This window comes from Staurois parvus, unplaced genomic scaffold (genome assembly GCF_062004578.1).
Source record: "Staurois parvus isolate SC_StPar_1 unplaced genomic scaffold, SC_StPar_1.0 ptg000137l, whole genome shotgun sequence".
NCBI lineage: Eukaryota > Metazoa > Chordata > Amphibia > Anura > Ranidae > Staurois > Staurois parvus.
In genome coordinates, this window is record NW_028317933.1 from 13,470,025 (window position 1) to 13,491,467 (window position 21,443).

General features: G+C 44.1%; 1 protein-coding gene across 1 annotated transcript; it reads left to right on the plus strand.

Moving 5' to 3' along the window:
* The first annotated feature begins 445 nt into the window (after window positions 1-445).
* On the plus strand, window positions 446-6,614 carry LOC149465836 (C3a anaphylatoxin chemotactic receptor-like). The gene is made up of 2 exons (XM_089673457.1): window positions 446-469; window positions 5,128-6,614. Exons 1-2 carry the CDS (start codon window positions 446-448, stop codon window positions 6,337-6,339), a joined length of 1,236 nt encoding a protein of 411 aa, XP_089529583.1. The 3' UTR covers window positions 6,340-6,614.
* Window positions 6,615-21,443: the final 14,829 nt, after the last annotated feature.

Here is a 21,443-nt window from a genome sequence, read left to right on the forward strand (position 1 = left end):
AGTCCCTCAAAATTAGGGACAGTCGGGAGCTAGGTTGGTGCTTTCTGTATTTACTGTACATCCCACCTTTTTTTGGGTATACAATTAGGTCTGAATCCACTCAAATCACAGGCAAAGTGAATTTGTTTCCCTCTTTTCTATTAATGAACAGTTGTATAATGCAAGTTTACTTTATCAGTCTTATAATGTTTATTTCTCCATTTCAAATAAATTATTCTGTAATCACGAAGCACTTTAGCAGAATGTGAAAACCTTAACGATATAATACCTAACATATCAAGCATAAATTTAATAGTGTTTAGGCCTGATTTTTACCAAGACAAGGGTAATTGAAGTGAGATTCCTTTATCTATTATTCAGATGCATACAAATGGACGGGGTAATGATTTTCTTATAAATATGAGAATCTAGAGAAATAGTTATTTACAGTGGCAGATGAGAAAGCATGGACACTGCTGTTCAGACACAGGTAAGACATTTCATTATTGGCAAAATAGATATAATAATACACTACTCAAAAACAATTAAAAGAACACTTTTTAATCAGAGTATAGCATCAAGTCAATTAAACTCCTGGGATATTGATCTTGTCTGTTAAGTAGCAGAGGAGGTTGTTAATCAGTTTCAGCTGCTTTAGTATTAATGAAATGAACAACAGGTGCACTAGATGGGCAGCAATGAGACAACCCCCAAAACAGGAATGGTTTTACAGGTGGAGGCCACTGACAATTTTTCCCTACTCATCTTTTCTGACTGTTTTTCACTAGTTTTGCGTTTGGCTAGGGCTAGTGTCACTACTGGTAGCATGAGGCGATACCTGGACCCTACAGTGGTTGCACAGGCAGTCCAACTCCTTCAGGATGGCACATCAATATGTGCCATTGCCAGAAGGTTTGCTGTGTCTCCCAGCACAGTCTCAAGAGCATGGAGGAGATTCCAGGAGACAGGCAGTTACTCTAGGAGAGCTGGACAGGGCCATAGAAGGTCCTTAACCCATCAGCAGGACTAGTATCTGCTCGTTTGTGCAAGGAGGAACAGGATGAGCACTGCCAGAGCCCTACAAAATTACTTCCAACAGGCCACTGGTGAGAGTGTCTCTGACCAAACAGTCAGAAACAGACTTCATGAGGGTGGCCTGAGCCTGAGGCCCCGGCATTCTTTAGTGGGCCCTGTGCTCACTGCCTGGCAACATAGAGCTTGATTGGCATTTGCCATTGAACACCATAATTGGCAGGTCCACCACTGGTGCCCTGTGCTTTTCACAGATGAGAGCAGGTTCACCCTGAGCACAAGTGAAAATAAAGAAAGGGTCTGGAGAAGCCATGAAGAACGTTATGGTGCCTGTAACATCATTCATCATGATTGTTTTGGTGGTGGGTCAGTGATGGTCTGGGGAGGCATATCCATGGAGGGACGCACAGACATCTACAGGCTAGACAATAGAACCCTGACTGCCTTTAGGTATCAGAATGAAATCATTGGATCCATTGTCAGACCCTACGCTGGTGCAGTGGGTCCTTGGTTCCTCCTGGCGCATGACAATCCTGGAGGATGAAGGAATCGATACCACTGAATGGCCCCCACTCTCGCCTGACCTAAATGCAATAGAACGTCTCTGGGATATCATGTTTTGGTCCATCCGCGCTGCCAGGTTGCACTGTCCAGGAGCTCAGTGATGAACTGGTCCAGATCTGGGAGGAAATACCCCAGGACATCATCCGTTGTCTCATTAGGAGCATGCACTGACGTTGTCATGCATGCATACAAGCACATGGGGGCCATACAAACTACTGAGTACCATTTTGAGTTGCTGCAATGAAATTTCAGCAAAATGTACTAGCATGCTGCATCAATTTTTCACTGTGATTTTTTATAGATATCCAGCATGATATTTTTCCCCATTGAGATCTGATGTGTTTTCAAAGTATTCCTTTAATTTTTTAAGCAGTGTATATGTAGCATCTGTCTCATTCCATCACATATCCTGAAAATAAGAGGAATATTTCTCATTTTAGGATAGTGGGTGCAGCCATTCCAATAATTTTCTTTATTCCCCAAACAGCCAAATGAACAGTCAGAATTGCTGGGGTATAGTGTAAAAATGAGTATTAGTATTATAGAGCTATTTAGTCTAGATTGATTACAGCTGTTTTGGGCTTTTTGGCTATCATCAGTACAGTGTATGGAAACCATTGCTTCTGTGGAGAAGGGCTTTGGATCCAATGAAAGAATATAACCATACAGGTTATGGTGAGAAGTGACTAATGGAATTAGAGTACCCTCCAGCCAGTGCATAGGCTTTTTGAATCTTTTAGCCCCTTCTCACTATAACCTGTATGGTTATACTCTTTGTAGCGTCTGTAAAATGTATGAATTAGAGTTAAAGGATGGAAAAACCAAGTCATAGCGATTGTTCCAGATGTGAAAGTTTATTTGAAATAAAATGACAATTAAAAATTTGTACCTGGAACAATCCCTATGGCTTGGCACACTTATCTGTTTACTTCGTACAAGGTGACTTCACACAGGAACTCCATGGGACAAAAGAGAGCTGCCACATTTTGAACAATTATTTGATTAAGTTGGAACCACCACCTAGCTTGGAGGCCAGCTCGCTATCCTCCCACTCCTGAAATCTATAAATTGGACATATGGTTCTACATATTTGACAGGGCCTGTGCTAGTAAAGAACCTGATATTTCCCATTTAGGAGATGCTGGAGAGTTAAAGTGTAATTGAAAGCACAACATTTTTAGTTTTGAATAGAGTGTGATAGGGCTAAACCATCTGCCAGGTTTTAATGAGGTCTGTTTCACCACTGGGGGGATTCCACCCCCTGTTTGACTTGGTGATCATTGTTACTGAGACAGAAAATAAGGGAAAATCCAAACTGTGGGTATAGGATTATAACTTTTTTTTTTAATGGTTGAACTGGATGGACTTTTGTCTTTTTTCAGCCAGAATAAATGTAACTATGTAGCTTAAAGTTGAAGGAAAATCCTCCACTGGGGATATTTCTGTGAAACTGTGTAAGACGTCTATAAGGTATAGGCATAACACCACAACAATTGAATACATCCAGTAGAAGGTTTACTAAACACAATACAAAAGTGGGTACCCAATGCAGTTTGGGGGCTCAGATCTCTCATTACCTCTGGCCTTTATTTAGAGAATATTACAGGGATATACTGGACACAAAAAAGTAGAGTGACTGGGATACTCTTCTCTGTAAACAGAGGTAAAGTACAGACTTACGCTAACACCATACAGATCAGAGGCCAATGCAGCAGCCATACATTTACTCTGCAAGAGTAATAAAGAAACCTTATACAGGATGTATTCAATCGTGTAGTTCTGATCATTTGTATACCCTACAACACACAGCATTATTTTGGACTGAATGGTGTAAACCCTGCCCAGTTATTTTTTGTTTAACTACTGTAGCGCCCTCCTAGATAGGTGCTAGGCTTTGTACAGTTAGGATAGTAGAGCTGTTTCTATGCTTATCAGATAAGCTGTCAGGAAAACCTAATTGGACTCTCTGCTTAACAGAGAGCTGAGATGGATTAGTAAGGTCTGCTCATGATACTCTGGTGCTGTTCCAGTTTGTCTTGAGTTCTCCCCGCTTTCTGAAAGCAGTTAGAGCCTTCCAGAACCTGGGAGCTAGGCAAACAGGCAGCATGAATATGGTTGCAGCCCTGGCCAATTTCAGGGAAGTGTGGCCCCATTGCATGCTGGGAGAGCTATTTATGTTCTATGAGCACATGGATTCAGCGTCTCTCCATGGAGAGGATTGCACCAAGCCAGGCTGGAGGCAGGCTTGCCTCACCTGGTACTTGCTGCCATGTGGCCTCAGGTGGGCAACCTGAGGGCCGGAAGCTAGAAGGAATGACCCTGGTTCTTCAGTAAGCTGACTGGGGGAACTGTCTGCCAAGGATCTGTCTAGTATCACAGAAGGGTGTCGCTGGGAAGATTGAAAGGAGGCTACCGTTCTGTCCTTGGGCATTGTGAGTACAGATCTTGGGGACTCTGTGTGCTTTGCTACCCCTTTGGTGCTTGATAGTGTGAGTCTGAGAAAAGGGAACACTGGCTAGTGTTCTGATGAGATTGTCCAGTTGTTACTACTGCTAAGAGACTTTGCTCAACACTAACCTGCTTGTTACTACAGTCTAAAGGGAAGTCTGCTATCTGCTTTCAGCAAGGACTTCAACTGTGCATAACTAAGAGATGAGTTAGATGTTTTCTGATGTGAATAGTCCTAATCTTGGAGTATCCTACTAAAGATCACCATCCCTATCCCCAGTTCTACAATAAAACTACAAAAACAACATCCCGTGGACTGGTCATTGAAGACAGAGAGCGAAAGTGTGTATGCACCTGGCTATAGAAAATACCTTGTGTCTGGCTGTGGGGCGAAGTAAGAGAAGACCCAGGCAAAAATACAAGCGACTCCTGCGGGGGTAACGCTGCACTACTCAAAGCCACTCCATCCTATTCTCCACAGCAGAGACCAATCATTCTGTAGTCCCAAGATAACAACTAGGAGGGCTAGACTCCTTGAGCTAAAATAGGAGGTAGCTATGAATTTCTGACATGATCAAGAGGTATTTGTTTGCCCTTACTGAACAGATACAACAAAATGCTTTAAATGGTATATTTAACAGAATAAAAAGGGAATAAATAAGAGAGGTCCAACGTTGTGGTGTACATACACTTTAAAGAACTATCATTATTTTTTACTGTTTTGTCCCCTATGGAACAATGTACTTTGTCTCATATTGCTAAGTACTTTCTTAACCTAGCTATGAGGTTCATGGCAGATCTGACAACAGCTAGAAAGGAGATGGATGCTTTATATATTATAAAGCATCCTTCTCCTTCCTAGCTGTTGTCATATTCACTGTGGCAGAAACAGAGGAGGTGCCATTTGGACCTCTTAGCTAGGGTTAGAAAGTTACTAGCAACATGGGACAAAGTAATACCATAAGGAACAGAGCAGGAAAAAAATAATGATAGTTCTTTATATTAAAAAAGAAAGGTGCACTCTATTCCATCCAGGTTCTGTTTGTATTTGTCACTTGTGTGTTAAAGAAGATAGCTCAATTAAACCCTTGTGATTACTTTAAGGTTTCAAGAACAGAGACAGAGATACTTTCTGAAAATATATGCTTCTACTACTGGGACTTGAGAAATCAGACTACGACAAACAAGTTTAATTACTTATCAACAGAAGCCAGCCAGCTGGTGATAGCGCTGTCGGCTATTACCTGTGTACTTGGGGTTTTGACCAACGCTATAGTCATCTACATCACTGGATTCAAAATGAAGGAACAAAAGTCAAGACTCTGGTTCCTGAACTTGGCAGTGTCAGATTTTTTATTCCTGCTGACCACTCCTATGAGAGTAAATATAGTACTTGGAAAGTACTGGTCATTCGGATCTATTGTATGTAAGCTGATTCAGTCTGCATTTGTATGTTATATGTACTCTAGTTCTTTCTTTATCACAGCTTTATCCATCGATCGTGTCTTGTCAGTGGCCAAACCATTGTGGCACCGTAAGATCTTCTCCCAGCGCATTTGTTCCTTCGTCTGTATTGCAGTTTGGGCCGTGGTATTGCCTCTTGGCACACCAGCAATGTATTTTAACGATGCACACAAGGATGGAGTAACAACTCATTGTACATATGTTCCCTTTCGCTACCATACTACTGGAAATGATAGCTTAGGTCACAAAATATATTTTCTAAGTCTTGTTTTGAACGCCTTGAAAATGGCTACCCAAGTAAATGACACATGGGAGTCACCAGGATTTGTGAAGTTTCCATATCACAGACAAGGATGTAAAGACAGTATGTGTTGTGCTGATGACACATCACTAGCCATATATAAAGAAGGACATCATTTTTGTATAATACTTTATATTCCAATAATAGTTATTGGGTATTTTATACCGCTTTTTGTCATGACCTTTTCCAATTTAATTATTGTTCTGCAAGTAAGAAAATCGCAACATGTAAATTCCCAAAAAATATATAGGATTATTGCTATACTTATTGGGGTTTTTGTGCTAACTAAAACCCCATTTGCTGTAGCTAATATTGTTTACCTGGAAGAGCTACGAAAATTGAATTTCTCACGTATGTTATGGATGCGTGGCTTAATGGTCATTTTGTTTGTAATAACAAATCTATGTAGTTGCCTTAATCCAGTATTGTATGTGCTAGTAGGTAGTAATGCCAGAGCTACATTATCTCCTTCTCTGTCCAGCATAAAGAAAACAGTTTCAACAGGTTTTCAGAACATCAGCAAACATATAAATTCTCTCAAAAACACATAAATTGTTTATCCCCCCTTCGATGAGCGTTCATTTTAAAAGAGCAGATTGGTGGACCATTATTTACCCAGTGTCATTTATAAACTGCATTGCATAAATGAGGGATATGTGGCTGTTCTGCTAATCACTGAGTAACAATCCTTAATTAGACTTCTCTATACACAGAGACAGTGTACCAAGCTGATCTGAGGGGCTGATCACAGGGATCACATGCTTTTTGTTTAAATGTTTGGTCTCTCCCCTTCCTTTGTCATAGAAGGACCATAGCAGTTTGTAAATGGAGAAACGAATGAATGAATCAACAGGTGCAGATCCATTCATTCAGTTTCACTGACACTGGGATTGTTTTTTCACCACTCCTCCTCTCCTACGAATCTAATCTAAAGGTTGTCTCTGTGTAGCTTAAAAAAAAAAATTTTTCTCTACAGATTCAACTGTAATGAAGTATGTCCCACAAAGTTCAAGCTTGTGGATTCTGTAGAAATCTTCACTGCAATATTGCCCTGTCCTCTTCCTGCTGCTAAACTTCCAGTGCTGTTGGGGTTAATAGCTTTTGGTTTTCAGGCTCAGCTGGTGATCCAACAATGACATGCCCCCTCCTTCCCTCTCCTCCACCAGAAAGTTCAATGGAGGGCCTTCCTCTAACTTCTAACAAAATTCTAATCACTTTACGGCTCGCTTTCAATTTCAAAAGTTTTTTTTTTTAACTTTTTTAAGCAATGTTTCTCATAATCTATTTTAACTGCCCTGTTGGGTCTCTTGCATGTCTTACTGTATTCTTGGTACGTTTGGAATGCTGATGGTAACCCTTTGGTCTTAGACCTCATGCTTACTGGTATTTGCCCAGCTCTTCTGAATGGCTTTTCTCGTATCAGGAGAAAAACAGCGTAAAAAATGCAATTAGCTGTGTTTTGCAAATGTGTTTAGATGCATCAAGTGTTTAATTACTTATTCTAGCTATTGAAATGAATGAATGCTCAAGCACTAGCTCTTAGGCAGGTTTGGATGGGTTTACACATGCTTAGGTGTGCTGGGCGTTTTTTTGGACAAAACACTCCACTCCCGAACATGCTGATCTTGTTTTTTTTTTCTGCCTCTCCTGCCTCTAAATGCCTATAAAGGCCTATGTGGTCATGGGCACATTTAGTGACAACCCCCCCCCAAAAAAAACAAAACAAAACAATGAAACACCCTTAAAAGTGTCAATTGTTTATGGCCAGTGTGCATTAGGCATTATATTTTTTAACTGCTTCCAGTCCGCCCTATAGCAGAAGTATTACTACAAGGCAGCACAGGTGCGCAAAATCACGTATATATGCGTGATTTTATATTTCCGGGCAGGGGGCACACGCGCCCTACCCGCGTGGCCATTCATAGCCGTGGCTGTCAATCACCGGGTCCCGACTGGTAATTACAGTTCTCTCCCATGTCAGCTCCAGCACACTGCTTTGCATGGCTGTGCTTGGCACAGCCATGCAAAGCAGTGTGCTTACAGTAAAGCACAAACACAGCACACAGTTATAAATGGCACACAGTTAACCCTTTGATTGCCCCACATGTTAACCCCTTCCTCCCCAGTGCCATTAGTACAGTGTCAGTGCTTTTTATTAGCACTGATCACTGTATTGGTGTCACTGGGGATGTCAGTGACACCAAGTCAGTTCCCCCCAGTGTCAGAATGCCCACCGCAGTCCCGCTATAAGTCGCTGATCATCGCCATTACTAGTAAAAAAAAATTAAAAATCCCAGTATATATACAGCCGTTTGTAAACGCCATAACTTTAACATAAACCAATTAATTTACATGTATTTGGATTTTTCTTTAGCAAAGATATGTAGCAGAATACATTTTGGCCTAAATTTATGATGAAATTTGATATTTTAAATTTTTTTTACTGGACATGTTTAATAGCAAAATGTCAAAAATATTGTTTTTTTGTTTTCAAAATTGCCGGTCTTTTTTTATAGCACAAAAAATTTAAAACACACAGGTGATCAAATACCACTGAAAGAAAGCTCAATTCATGGGGAAAAAAAAGGAAGTAAATTTATTTGGGTGCAGCGTTTTATGACTGCGCAATTGCCAGTTAAATTAAGCCGTAACCAAAAAAATGGCCTGGTCAGAAAGGGGGGTAAATCCTCAGGAGGGCAAGTGGTTGACCAGTTTATTTTTTTTCTGCTGTTTATATGTAGTTTTACATTACATTAACATTTGTTTGTTTATATTTTTTCATCATTGGAATGCGCTGTCCAATGCCTTTTTAAAGGTTTTTATTGTGGTATATATATCCAAACACATAAGTCAATAGAGAACAATGATGAACGGATTGCCATCTCACAGTAACATAGTCTATATACATAGTATTGTGGAAACACTCCAATTAGTGCATGTGTAGTACAATAGATATACTGTAGCTACATCTATCTAACCCTCATTCACCGTTCTTTGAATGGTACCTCTGATGGAAAATGGAGGACAATAGAAGATTTTAACATGAATGGATCTATGAACTCAGAAATAAACAATGAGGCCTGAACTATGGTGTGCAGTAGCATAAATCATAACCTTAACTTATACCAGTGTGTTTTGATTTTCTGTTTGTATTCCGTCAATATACTTTGCTTGTATTGTTATCTTCTTCTCTAATAAATTCTGTACAGAAAGTCTCAAAGTCTGAACTATGTTAAATATTACCATCTCCCACCTAACTGAGGACATCTATTGTATTCTGTGACTCATCGAAACCATATTTTTTCAACAATTGCCATATTTCCTTAATACACTCCCACCTTTCTTCAGTTGTGTTTGTAGCAAGCATTTGATCCGATTAAGTCTCATGTAGTATAGAGCCAAGCTTAGTAAAGTTGTCTCTTTTCAAATTTAGTGTTCTTCTCCATAGCGAAGACAAGATGGGGGTGGTTGGGCAGGTGCAGCAGTTTATTGTGGGGGTGAGGGGAGTTCAAAGTGGTGAGTTCCTTCTGCTACAGGCTGACAAGAATAGTGACAGCTCTATCACAGTGAGGATTAAAAAGCTGGGAAGAGAGAGCACAGCCTGCACCTCCTACAGACTCTCTCCTTCTCTCTTCCCACTTCTAGCACTCAGTTGTGTGGGTTGTGTTGTCTCCCTCCTTACTCCTGCCAGTGCACTCTACTTGTAGGATGCAGGAGCTGAAGGGAGAGAGAGAGAAAAAACAGTCTGCACAGCCAAGCCCTGGAAGTGGTACTGGTACACAGAATCAGCCTACAGCAGCATGTGTGTATAAGTATGTGGCTCAGATCTCTTCCTCTCTTCACTTCCTCCTTCTGGGGTTTCAAAGCCCCTCCCTGGGACATCAAGCATTAATATATTTTTATACATAACATGGTGATATCAGCAACTAGCAGTTGAGGGCAGCAGATCACTACAAAATTAAATCAAAGCCAGGGGATTTCAATTAAACAAACTGTCACCTCTCCCTAAACTGTGCATCTACATACCCCACATTGACTGACATGCATACTCTGTCTTTTGTTTTTGCCTCTGGCTGGTCCAGTGCTATTCATAATTAGTGCAAAGAGACAAGCAGATACAAAGATCACACAGTAGGAAGGTCCCACAATGCAACTGGGTCCACATGAAAGCTGAATGGCAGGTCTGAAGCTGTGCAGTGATGGTGAGACAAGCAGGTGGCTGCTAGACGAGGGATCCCCTTAGCTCACACATGGCAGTGGTGGTTAGATGATGGGGGGTGCAGTTTGGCAGTTTTACCCTGGGTGCTGAATGTTCTTGTCCTGGCACTGCTCTTGTCTTAATCTAATGTCTTTCTTTCCTTTAATTCGTAGCACACATGATTGCTCTGTAATCACCAACATTATCCTTAACTTCCACATCTGCAATCAGCTCTGTGTTATATGAAATTAAAAGGTCCAACAGAGCACTATTTCTAGTTGGGGCTTCCACCATTTAATCTATAAAATTGTTCTGCAATATGTTCAAGAAGTGACTAGACTTAGCTGAGTGTGCAATTTTGTTTGCCTAATCAATATCAGGATAGTTGACATGAGGAAGTAAACGCCTTGCTTTCACCAAAATGGTCACCTCCACACATAAACACAAGTCAGGTTAAAGAAAATGCTACGGTCACCCTCTGGCTCCATCCTACATTCTCTAACTAACATCTTCAATCTCTCCATCTCTTCTGGCAACTTCCCCAACTCTCTAAAACATGCACTAGTCACCCCCATACTTAAAAAGCCCTCACTGGACCCCACCAGTCTTAACCTGCTCCCTCATCTCCTTTCTCGTTTTTCCTTCAAACACTTTGAAAGTCTGGTCTACAACCAACTGAGTGACCATCTCATTGAGAACAACCTTCTTGATCCATTTCAGTCTGGATTTTGCCCTCAACACTCCACACAAACTGCTCTCCTAAAACTCTCAAAAAAAATCTACTTACAGATAAAACCAATGGACACTATTTTGTACTCCTGGACCTTTCTGTCTTCGGTCTCCAGGACTCTTCTCTGGTTCTCATCCTACCTCTCCCATTGCACCCTGAAAGCGTCACTTACAATTCTATTTCCTCATCTACCCCCCAAGGTTCTGTTCTTGGACCGCTTGATCTACACCTTTTCCCTGGGTCAGTTGATAGCCTCCCATGGTTTCCAACAACATTTCTATGCTAATAACACCCAAATCTATCTTTCTACACCTCAGCTCACTCCATTAGTCTCCACACACATCACTAATTTCACTAACAGACATATCAGTCTGGATGTCACACCACTTCCTCAAACTCAATCTACCAACAACTGAGCTCATAATATTTCCTCCCTCACGTGCACTTTTCCCTGACATGATCTCTGTCAAGATCAATGGCACAACTATCAACCTGTCCCTACATACCAAGGTGCTAGGTGTAATTCTGAACTATCCTTTCAGCCTCATATCCAATTGCTGTCCAAAGCTTGTAACATCTCCAAAATACATCCCTTACTAAACCATGACACCATAAGGCTTATTTCCTCCATCAGCGCATCCCCTGCAGTTATTTCCTTTTGCATCTCATGACCATCCCTCTTAGATTGTAAGTAGAGATGAGCGAATCGAACATGATGAAGTGGAATTCGTTTCAAAGATTGGGAAAAATTCGATTCGCGACGAATCCGAAGATTAGCAAACTTCGGATGCACGAATCGAATTTTCCCAAAAATGGCGGCGACATGTGTGGCGACGGAGCGGGGATCTCTGGGAAGGCGCGCAGACAAGGCGCGCTGACCCATAATGCATTCATTCATGACATGTGATCGCATTAGCCAATCAGCAGCCAGCCAGCCAGCACTGTGTAATGGTGGAGCTATAAATCGCGGCCATCTTAGAATTCTCCATTAGCCTCCGGTCATTCAAGAGAGACAGACCTGTGTGTATGAAGGGACAGAGTTAGGGCCACAGAGACTTTAGGGCCACAGAATCGTTACTCAGGGACACAGAATCGTTACTCAGGGACACAGAATCGTTACTCAGGGACACAGAATTGTTACTCAGGGACACAGAATTGTTACTCAGGGACACAGAATTGTTACTCAGGGACACAGAATCGTTACTCAGGGACACAGAATCATTACTCAGGGACACAGAATCGTTACTCAGGGACACAGAATCGTTACTTAGGGCCACAGCTATCAAAGAATCAAAAATTTAAAGTGACATACACCCTTTTTTTTTTTGGTGGCTGTCGTGCACAGTTGGTGCTGCAGTTTGCCGATTGTGCAAAATAAACTGACTTTCTGCTTCACAACCACTATTGTACGTTCAAAGAGTTAAATCCATTTACACGCCGGCTGGCGGTAATATTTTTTGGGTGATTAGTGCATTCCAGTGACACAAATGTACAGTTTCCAGCCAACGGCAAGCTGCAATTGACCGATTGTGCTAAATAAACTGACTTTCTGCTTCACAACCACTATTGTACGTTCAAAGAGTTAGATCCATTTACACGCCGGGTGGCGGTAATATTTTTTGGGTGATTAGTGCATTCCAGTGACATAAACGTACAGTTTACAGCCAACGGCAAGCTGCAATTGACCGATTGTGCTAAATAAACTGACTTTCTGCTTCACAACCACTATTGTACGTTCAAAGAGTTAAATCCGGTTTTATTTTTGGGGTGCTTATTGAATTAAAGAGTATGTCAGACAACACGCAGAGGAGTGGCAGAGGAGGCAATGTTTCAGGAGCGAGCAGACGTGGCAGCAGAGGAAGGGGTCGAGGCAGCACTAGTCGCAGCCAGAGGCCAGTGCTCCCGGTGTCATCCAGCGGTCGTGTCTCCACCGACAACCCTGCCGTCATCGATTGGTTGACTCAGTCGTCTTCCTCTTCCCAGGTCACCTCTGACACCTACAGCCAACGGTCGGTGGGTACGTCAGACACAACCGTTAGTTGGCATGGCCCGGGAGCAAGCCCACTGAAATCACGTGTCCTCGACCTGCCCCTGTCCTTTGGTGTTCCCTCACCAAGCGAAGTATCGCATGCTGTGGGCTCAGCCCCACTGTACAGTGAGGAAGAGCTAACAGAGGGCGGTCAGGAACGGGGCGAGACATCCTCCTCTTCAGCAGCCAGGCGAAGAAGTACTGGCGAGGAGAGTGGCTCGGTAGCCGGTCTAGAGACAGGTCTGTCTCCTGACCCACACGCATTAGAGGGGGCTAGTAGTGACGCGCAGACCCTAATTGATGATGAAGAGGCTGATCGCACTTGCCAGCCTCGTCGTCATCAGGCTATTGCTTCCGCATCATCAGGAGAAGAGGGTGCCAGCTTGCCAGTGAGCAAAACAGTCGGTGGGTTGCCCAGGAGGCAGCAGGGTCGCAGCAGTGTCAGTGGAGCCAAACGGCCACGGAGTAGAGCACCAGCTCCACTGCAGCCTACCACCACGGCCAGTAGTGGTGCCGGTGTGCACGGAGGAAGTAGCAGTCAGCCAGTGAGGAGTAGCGGGGGCAAAGTTTCCTACTCGGCGGTGTGGCAATTTTTCGTCAAGCCGCCCGAGGAAGTAAACGTAGCCGTATGTCGACTATGTGGCCAGAAAGTCAAGCGTGGCCAGGGGGCCCATGTTGGGACTACAGCGTTGCGTCAGCATATGCAGCGTTGCCATTCGGTGGCCTGGGAAAACCGTGATAAAGATACGGCGGTTCTGCCTGCCCCAGCCCCCGCTCCATCACCCGCTCCGTTACTTTTACTTGCTCCGTCACCCGACGTCAATCGCCCTCTATCAGCCAGTCAAGGCTCCAACACCTCTGCTGAGGGGAGTTGTCGCTCGTTGGCATCTTCCGCTCGTTCAGATGCTCCTTCTCCTGCTACTCCTCTTCACAGATTCCGTCAGCAGTCTTTCTTGGAATCCGTTTCCAAGAGACAACAGTTTGCGAGCACGCACCCGACGGTGCAGAAGCTGAACGTCCTCCTGTCCAAGTTGCTGGTGCTGCAGTCCCTCCCTTTCCAAGTGGTGGACTCAGCACCTTTCCGAGAAATGATGGCTTGTGCCGAGCCGCGGTGGAGAGTGCCAAGCCGGCATTTCTTCGCCAAAAAGGCAGTGCCAGCCCTGCATTCACATGTAGAAGAGATGGTGGGCCAGTCTTTGAGCATGTCGGTCTCTGCCAAAGTGCACGGCAGCGCCGACGTGTGGAGCTGTAACTACGGTCAGGGACAGTACATGTCATTTACGGCCCACTGGGTGAACGTGGTGCCGGCACAGCCGCACCAGCAACTTGGACAGGTCACGCCGCTTTTGCCTCCACGTTTGCACGTCCTTGGTCCAGCAAAGATGTCCGCCTCTACCACCTCTTCTTCCGCCGTGTCCTCAGCCGCCACCCCCGTGCCAAGTCCCATTACCCGACCGGCATATCACATGTGCAGGGCGCAACGGTGTCACGCTGTGCTGCACCTGGTATGCCTTGGCGAACGTAGTCACACAGGGGAGGAACTTCTGAGTGTAATGAACAGAGAAATCGACAGATGGCTGTCTCCGCGCAAACTGAAAATCGGAACCATGTTGACCGACAACGGAAAGAACATGGTGTCTGCTCTGCGTCAAGGAAGGTTGTGCCATGCGCCATGCATGGCTCACGTGTTCAATCTGGTTGTCAAGCGGTTCCTAAAATCCACTATCCCACTGCAAGACATCCTTAAAATGTCACGTAAACTTTGCATGCATTTCAGCCATTCCTACACCGCAAAGCACACCCTCCTTGAGCTGCAGCGGCAGAACGGAATTCCACAGCATCGCCTGATCTGCGACGTTGCAACAAGGTGGAATTCAACCCTACATATGTTAGACCGCCTTTACGAACAGCGAAAGGCCATCACCGATTTCCTGATGTTACAAGCGGATAAAGGTACTCCCCTGTGTAACTTAGATGTCAGCCATTGGCAGCTCATGCGTGACACCTGCCGCTTGCTCAGGCCCTTTGAGGAGGCCACGCTATTCGTGAGTCGGCAGGACTATGGGATGAACGACGTCATTCCTCTGTTGCACGTCCTGGAACAAATGCTGTTAACAATGGCTGGTCAGGGTGCGGTAGACGTGGCGCACAGATCTCAACGCCACATGACCCCTGTGGGGGCAGGACAGGAAGAAGAGGAGGAGGTAGAGGAGGACATTGGTGCTCAGGAATTATTGAGTGAAATGGGTGGTTTTTCCACTCAGCGGACAGGAGTGGAGGAGCAGGAGCATCTGGTAGAGGAGGAGGAGGAGACAGAGGACCCAGACGCACCGTGGCAGTATGCTGTGGAGATGGAGGCAGGGAGTCCCTCGCATTCCTTGGCACAAATGGCCCATAGCATGCTCGGTTGCTTGCGTAGCGACAGCCGAATAATAACCATCAGACAGAGGGATGACTTTTGGCTGTCCACCTTGTTGGACCCTCGCTACCGTTCAAAAATGGTGGCCTTTTTCACACCTGCTGAGAGGGAGGCCAAAATAAAGTACTATAAAAACCACCTATGTAGTCAGTTGGTCTCTGCCTTTCTGCGCCAACGTCCATCCTCAGACACTGTGGGCCCTGTGCGCTCGTATGGCCTTCAATTGAAGCTGCTTCCGCTCCGCCACTCTGCCATGGGCCCCTGTACCGCCTCCTCTTGCTGCTGCCAGGTCCAGAGTGTGTCATGGGTCCCTGTACGGCCTCCCATTGCTGCTGACTTCATCGCCAGACTCTGCCATGTGCCACTTTCAGGTCTCCTTACACTGTTGGTGGGTTCCATTTTGTGATAGCGTGCTGTATGGCCTTCCATTGCTGCTGCCTCCACCGCCACCCTGCGCCATGTGCCTCTGTCGTCTGCTCACGCTGCTGACGGCTTCCGCTTTTTAACCGAGGCCTGTGTTTGGCTTCCGAATACTGCTGCATCCACCGCCACCCTGCGCCATGTGTCTCTGTCGTCTGCTCACGCTGCTGACGGCTTCCGCTTTTTAACCTAGGCCTGTGTATGGCTTCAGAATAATGGCATCACCCCTACGGTAGACGTGTATTGACACGAAACGCGTCTAGGAGGAGCCTTCGCACGCCTTGACGTTACGCCGCCGGGTCAGGAGGTCCGGCGGCCCACCTTTGGTATTCACTGGTCAGTGTATAGAATCTTTTTTTCAAGCTGCTTATACTGGCTACAGGCTGCAGGCATGCGTTTTGTAACTTTTATGGCTTACGTTATTGGATTTAATAAATAATTTTAAAACACTACACTATGAGTATTTTTACTCCTTACATCTGGCACTGAGTTCCCATACCTCAGCCCCAGCATTTTCAGGTTCTCTGCGTGGATCCAAGGAGCAGTGTGATCCGACCAGGCCAGCATCGTCTTACCACCGACGGACCATCTGGGTACTATAAAGCAGCGCCTACATGGGACCCCGGCTACATATAACCTGTACATGCGTATTGATATTGCGCTTCTGGTAAGCAGGCAATTTATCTATTCCTGGGATTGGATTGCACCTATACTCCCTGAGAACCCCCATCACTGAACTGTTTATCATCTTCAATATTCCTATATTTGATGACCGCATATATAATTGTCACTTGGATATTATTTTTGTAGCGCTGCACTTTATTGTTTCTATTCTGGTTGGAAGGGCTTGTGGTTCCTTTTGTGCATTTGCCGCTCACTGAAGTGCGCTCACTTTTCTTTATTTTACACAGAATAATGCTGCCTACACCGCCACCCTGCGCCATGTGCCTCTGTCGTCTGCTCACGCTGCTGCCAGGTCCATACTGATTCATGGCCCCCTGTACCGGCTCCTCATGAACGTGGTTCAGCGGGTTTGCATCACTTAACGGCAAATCGTTGACAAACGCTGGGACGTTCAGTGTTGTGCGCATTAAGCCAGACACCAAAGGGCAGCACAGACCACCTGTTATTACTCGCTCAAGCATGGCGTCGTCGACTATCAAGAGTCCAATGGCAGAGTGGCGGAGCAGAAGCAGCTTCAATTGAAGGCCATACACAGGCCTAGGTTTAAAAGTCCCTCACAGTTAATTCCAATAACGAACTCTACTCCTCCGTGCAATCTACTTACGAGACCCTGGGCAGGTCTGGGTCCAATTTGTGGTAGAGACTGGTTTTGTTCAGCCATGCTTGAGCGAGTAATAACAGGTCTGTGCTGCCCTTTGGTGTCTGGCTTAATGCGCACAACACTGAACGTCCCAGCGTTTGTCAACGATTTGCCGTTAAGTGATGCAAACCCGCTGAACCACGTTCATGAGGAGCCGGTACAGGGGGCCATGAATCAGTATGGACCTGGCAGCAGCGTGAGCAGACGACAGAGGCACATGGCGCAGGGTGGCGGTGTAGGCAGCATTATTCTGAAGCCATACACAGGCCTAGGTTAAAAAGCGGAAGCCTTCAGCAGCGTGAGCAGACGACAGAGACACATGGCGCAGGGTGGCGGTGGATGCAGCAGTATTCGGAAGCCAAACACAGGCCTCGGTTAAAAAGCGGAAGCCGTCAGCAGCGTGAGCAGACGACAGAGGCACATGGCGCAGGGTGGCGGTGGAGGCAGCAGCAATGGAAGGCCATACAGCACCCTATCACAAAATGGAACCCACCAACAGTGTAAGGAGACCTGAAAGTGGCACATGGCAGAGTCTGGCGATGAAATCAGCAGCAATGGGAGGCTATTAGTCGTCTCCCCACGCTGCTGCTGGGGGGACTTTTTAACATAGGCCTCTGTATGGCCTTCAATTTTAGCTGCTTACGCTCCGCCACTCTGCCATGGGCCCCTGTACCGCCTCCTCATGCTGCTGCCAGGCCCGTAATCTGCCATGGGCCCCCGTACCGACTCCTCATGCTGCTGCCAGGCCCGTAATCTGTCATGGGCCCCTGTACCGCCTCCTCATGCTGCTGCCAGGTCCAGAGTGTGTCATGGGTCCCTGTACGGCCTCCCATTGCTGCTGTCTCCATCGCCACACTCTGCCATGTGCCACTTTCCGGTCTCCTCACACTGCTGGTGGGTTCCATTTTGTCATAGGGTGCTGTATGGCCTCCCATTGCTGCTGCCTCCACCGCCACACTGTGGCTCCACACTCTGGTTTTGGCCCCGTGACTGCCCAAATGAGTGAAGTGTGCGGTGATTCTAAGATCGACGGCACTCATCTGCATGTCATACTGACTGACAGTATTATTTCTCTTCCCCAGCAGACTCCAAGGGCATTTAAATTAAAGGTACAGTGTTCTGCACTAATATAAAGGCTCTCTGAAGCCTAGAAACACCCTTTTTATAAGTTAAATTCGCGGCGAATATATTCGACTCGAATCAAATTTATTCCGCGAATTCGGCGAATCAGCCGAATCCAATTTTTGAATAATTCGCTCACCTCTAATTGTAAGCTCTAATGAGTAGAGCCGTCTGATTCCTCCTGTAGTGAATTGTATTGTAATTGTACTGTCTGCCCTCATGTGGTACAATGCTGAGAAACTGTTGGCGCTATATAAATCCTGTATAATAATAATAATAATAATTCACTGATGTGAATGTACAATATAAATGTAAAGCGCTGCGTAAATTGACTGTGCTATATACATACCTGTAATAAATAAATAAAATAATAATAATAATAAAATGTAAACCAAACGTTTCAAATATTTGATATGTGCCTGCTGTACCATGTATTTGTATGAAAAACTATCCTGCTCTCTTTGTATTGCTTCATTTGTGTGAAATCCCTGGTGTTTCTGCTAGTCCCTCTGCTTTCCTATCAAAAACTGACCACACTGAGCTGGAGAGCACAGCGTGGTCAGTTCTCTAGCTATGCTGTTCTCTACAGCTAAGCTGCTCTTCTCCAATGATCCGACTTGTCCTGACATGCCTCCTCCCTGCAGAGCCATTCACTGGGAAGATCAGTGTGCTACTGTTTATCCTACTCTAGCTCTTATGCAGCTGAGGACAGAGGATATGTGATCAGTTATAAAAAGAGAAAAAGGTATTTATAATGTTTTTATATCTATACACAAATTATTTGCCTTTCATTTCTATTTTAAATGGAATGGGTTGTTTTACAAGGTGAGGGTTTACATACATACTTTAAAGCAGTTATAGGGAAATGATCAGCTGTCAGGAGACCACAGACAATACGGGTGACCAGTCCTTTGCCCTCTGCCTGTCTTTTTTTCTGGCAAAGCTTCCAGATTTCATTTCCTCTATTTAGTATGTCTAGAATGTAAACAGATGGTATGGCATGTAGTTATTTGTAACAAAGTGCATCCTGCTGCTCCTTATAAGCAAACACGGAAGATCTCACAAACACAAGCAATACAGTTGTTCTCAAAAGTTTGCATACCCTGGCAGAAATTGTGACATTTTGGCATTGATATTGTAAATATGACTGATCATGCCACAAAATGCTCTTTTATTGAAGGATTATAATCATATGAAGCCATTTATTATCAAATAGTTGTTTGGTTCCATTTTAAATCATAATGATAACAGAAATCACCCAAATAGTCATGATCAAAAGTTTACATACCCTGGAATGTTTGGCCTTGGTACAGACACACAAGGTGACACACACAGGTTAAAATGCCAATTAGAGGTTAATGTCCCACATCTGTGGCTTTTTAAATTGCAATTAGTATCAGTATATAAATAGTTAATGAGTTTGTTAGCTCTTATGTGGAATCACTAACTAGGCTACATACTGAGCCATGGCGATCAGAAAAGAACTGTCAAAAGTCCTGCGTAACAAGGTAATGGAACATTATAAAGATGGAAAAGGCCATAAAAAAAGATGTCTAAAGCCTTGAATGTGTCAATCAGTACTGTTAAATCACCTATTAAGAAGTGGAAAGTTCTCTTGATACCAAGCCACACTGCATCAGTGTGAACCAGGGCTTAAAAGAGCAATAAAACAATGTATTCCACAGATTGACTGAATCAGCAAGGTGCCTTTGCAGTACAATCCAGCCCTGAGATAACAGGAGAGGAGAGCCGCACAGCGTACACATTGAGCTGAAGCACCTACTCAGCTATCAGTGGATTAGCTGGAGGGACAGCAGACGATGCATTTCTGGGTACACAGCCCCTTTCTCAAGTCTAATGGGAGCTCCATACACTAAATTATATATATATATATATATATATATATATATATATATATATATATCCTACTGTACAGACACATACAAAAGTAAAAAGCGGTAACAATGTATAACTGGAATAGCCCAGCACTCTGTGACAACATATACAACATATATAGTATAAATAAATATACAAAATTAAAGTACAGAACTACAAACATCAGCAATCATAATGTACCTTAATAAAAGCTTGAAAAAATACATATATAAAGACATATTTGCATGAAATATATAATTTCAAGTTATGAAACTACTAAAAAAAATTTTTGTATTTTATATAAACAGTTTAAAAGTAATTAATTATTTTTAAGAATATAGTGGTTAAATTAAAGCAAAAACAAACAAAACTTTAATTTAAAAAAAATCACCATAAAATCATGAGCCATTAAAACTGTAAACTGTACCAAGAATTGACTATACAGGTTCTAGTAATCCTAATGGTATATTATGGTATTAATTTCGATTTCCTCATTTAGACCAAAAGGTGATAAGGAATTAGGGGTAAAGATTCAATACGTTTCTTTCTCACATGACCTTTTCAATCTCTCAGCAGGAAAAAAAATTTGCTGGAATCACCACAATGAACCAAGTTTTGGGACCCTCTTGGTATGCTATGTTCTATGTTGCCCTGCTTGATAAATCTACAGTGTTCACCAAAAAGGGCACTTAGTGTCCAGGTAGTACTACCCACATAAAGCAAATCACAGGGGCACCGTAGACAATATACCACAAATTATGTTGAACAGTTATAGAACCTGGAGCTGTTATATGGTGTGGTACCATGGGAGAATGTTTTCTGTCTGTGCTGTACAAACACTCCAGTAAGACAATCAAAGCAACCAGCCTTACGAAGGAGTGAGCATGCTCTGAACGCGCGCCATCTTGGAAACCCAGTCCATGCGGTGACATCATCCCTGTGAGCCTCCCTGCGCCCGTCTGCTACTCCCCGAGTCCTGGACACCACCGGAGTGGTGGGAAAATACCCAGAGCGTGGCCCAAGGACCTGATGCGGCCACTGGACCTCCATTACTTGAAATGCCTACCTGTTACCTACCTATGTGAGTGCAATTTTACCATTAAATCTGCCTGATTTTAACCATCTACACTTAGAGTGGCGCTGCTGTCTCTCTTTTCTAATCAAAGCACCCGTCACTAAATAAAATGGTAGGCTGACTGTCCTGTTTATACGTTGTGTTTGCTTCGCTTCACTTCAAAAGTTATACTCCATATTGCTTTCTTGGTGCTTCAAAGCAACTCCAAAATCTCCATTGAAGTATATGACAAAGCTCGCTAACAGCTTTTATTCAGCTTTAGCTTCACTTTGTTTTGGAAGTATTGCAAGTATAAAACATCCCAGGATGCACTGGGAAACCAACAAGTGAAAGATGTCATCAGCAGTCACTTTCAGTTGATGTGTATATATTCTGGAATTTTCTGATGCAGAGGTCACATCTGGTGTGAAGTGATGAGCAGCAGGAAGGTGAGCAGAGTCTGGAATGTAGCAACTAGCAGATG

Coding starts and splice junctions, on each gene's coding strand:
- LOC149465836 (XM_089673457.1), top strand. CDS start 446: ATGGACACTGCTGTTCAGACACAG. Junction 470..5,127: donor ACACTGCTGTTCAGACACAG/GTAAGACATTTC, acceptor GATTACTTTAAG/GTTTCAAGAACAGAGACAGA.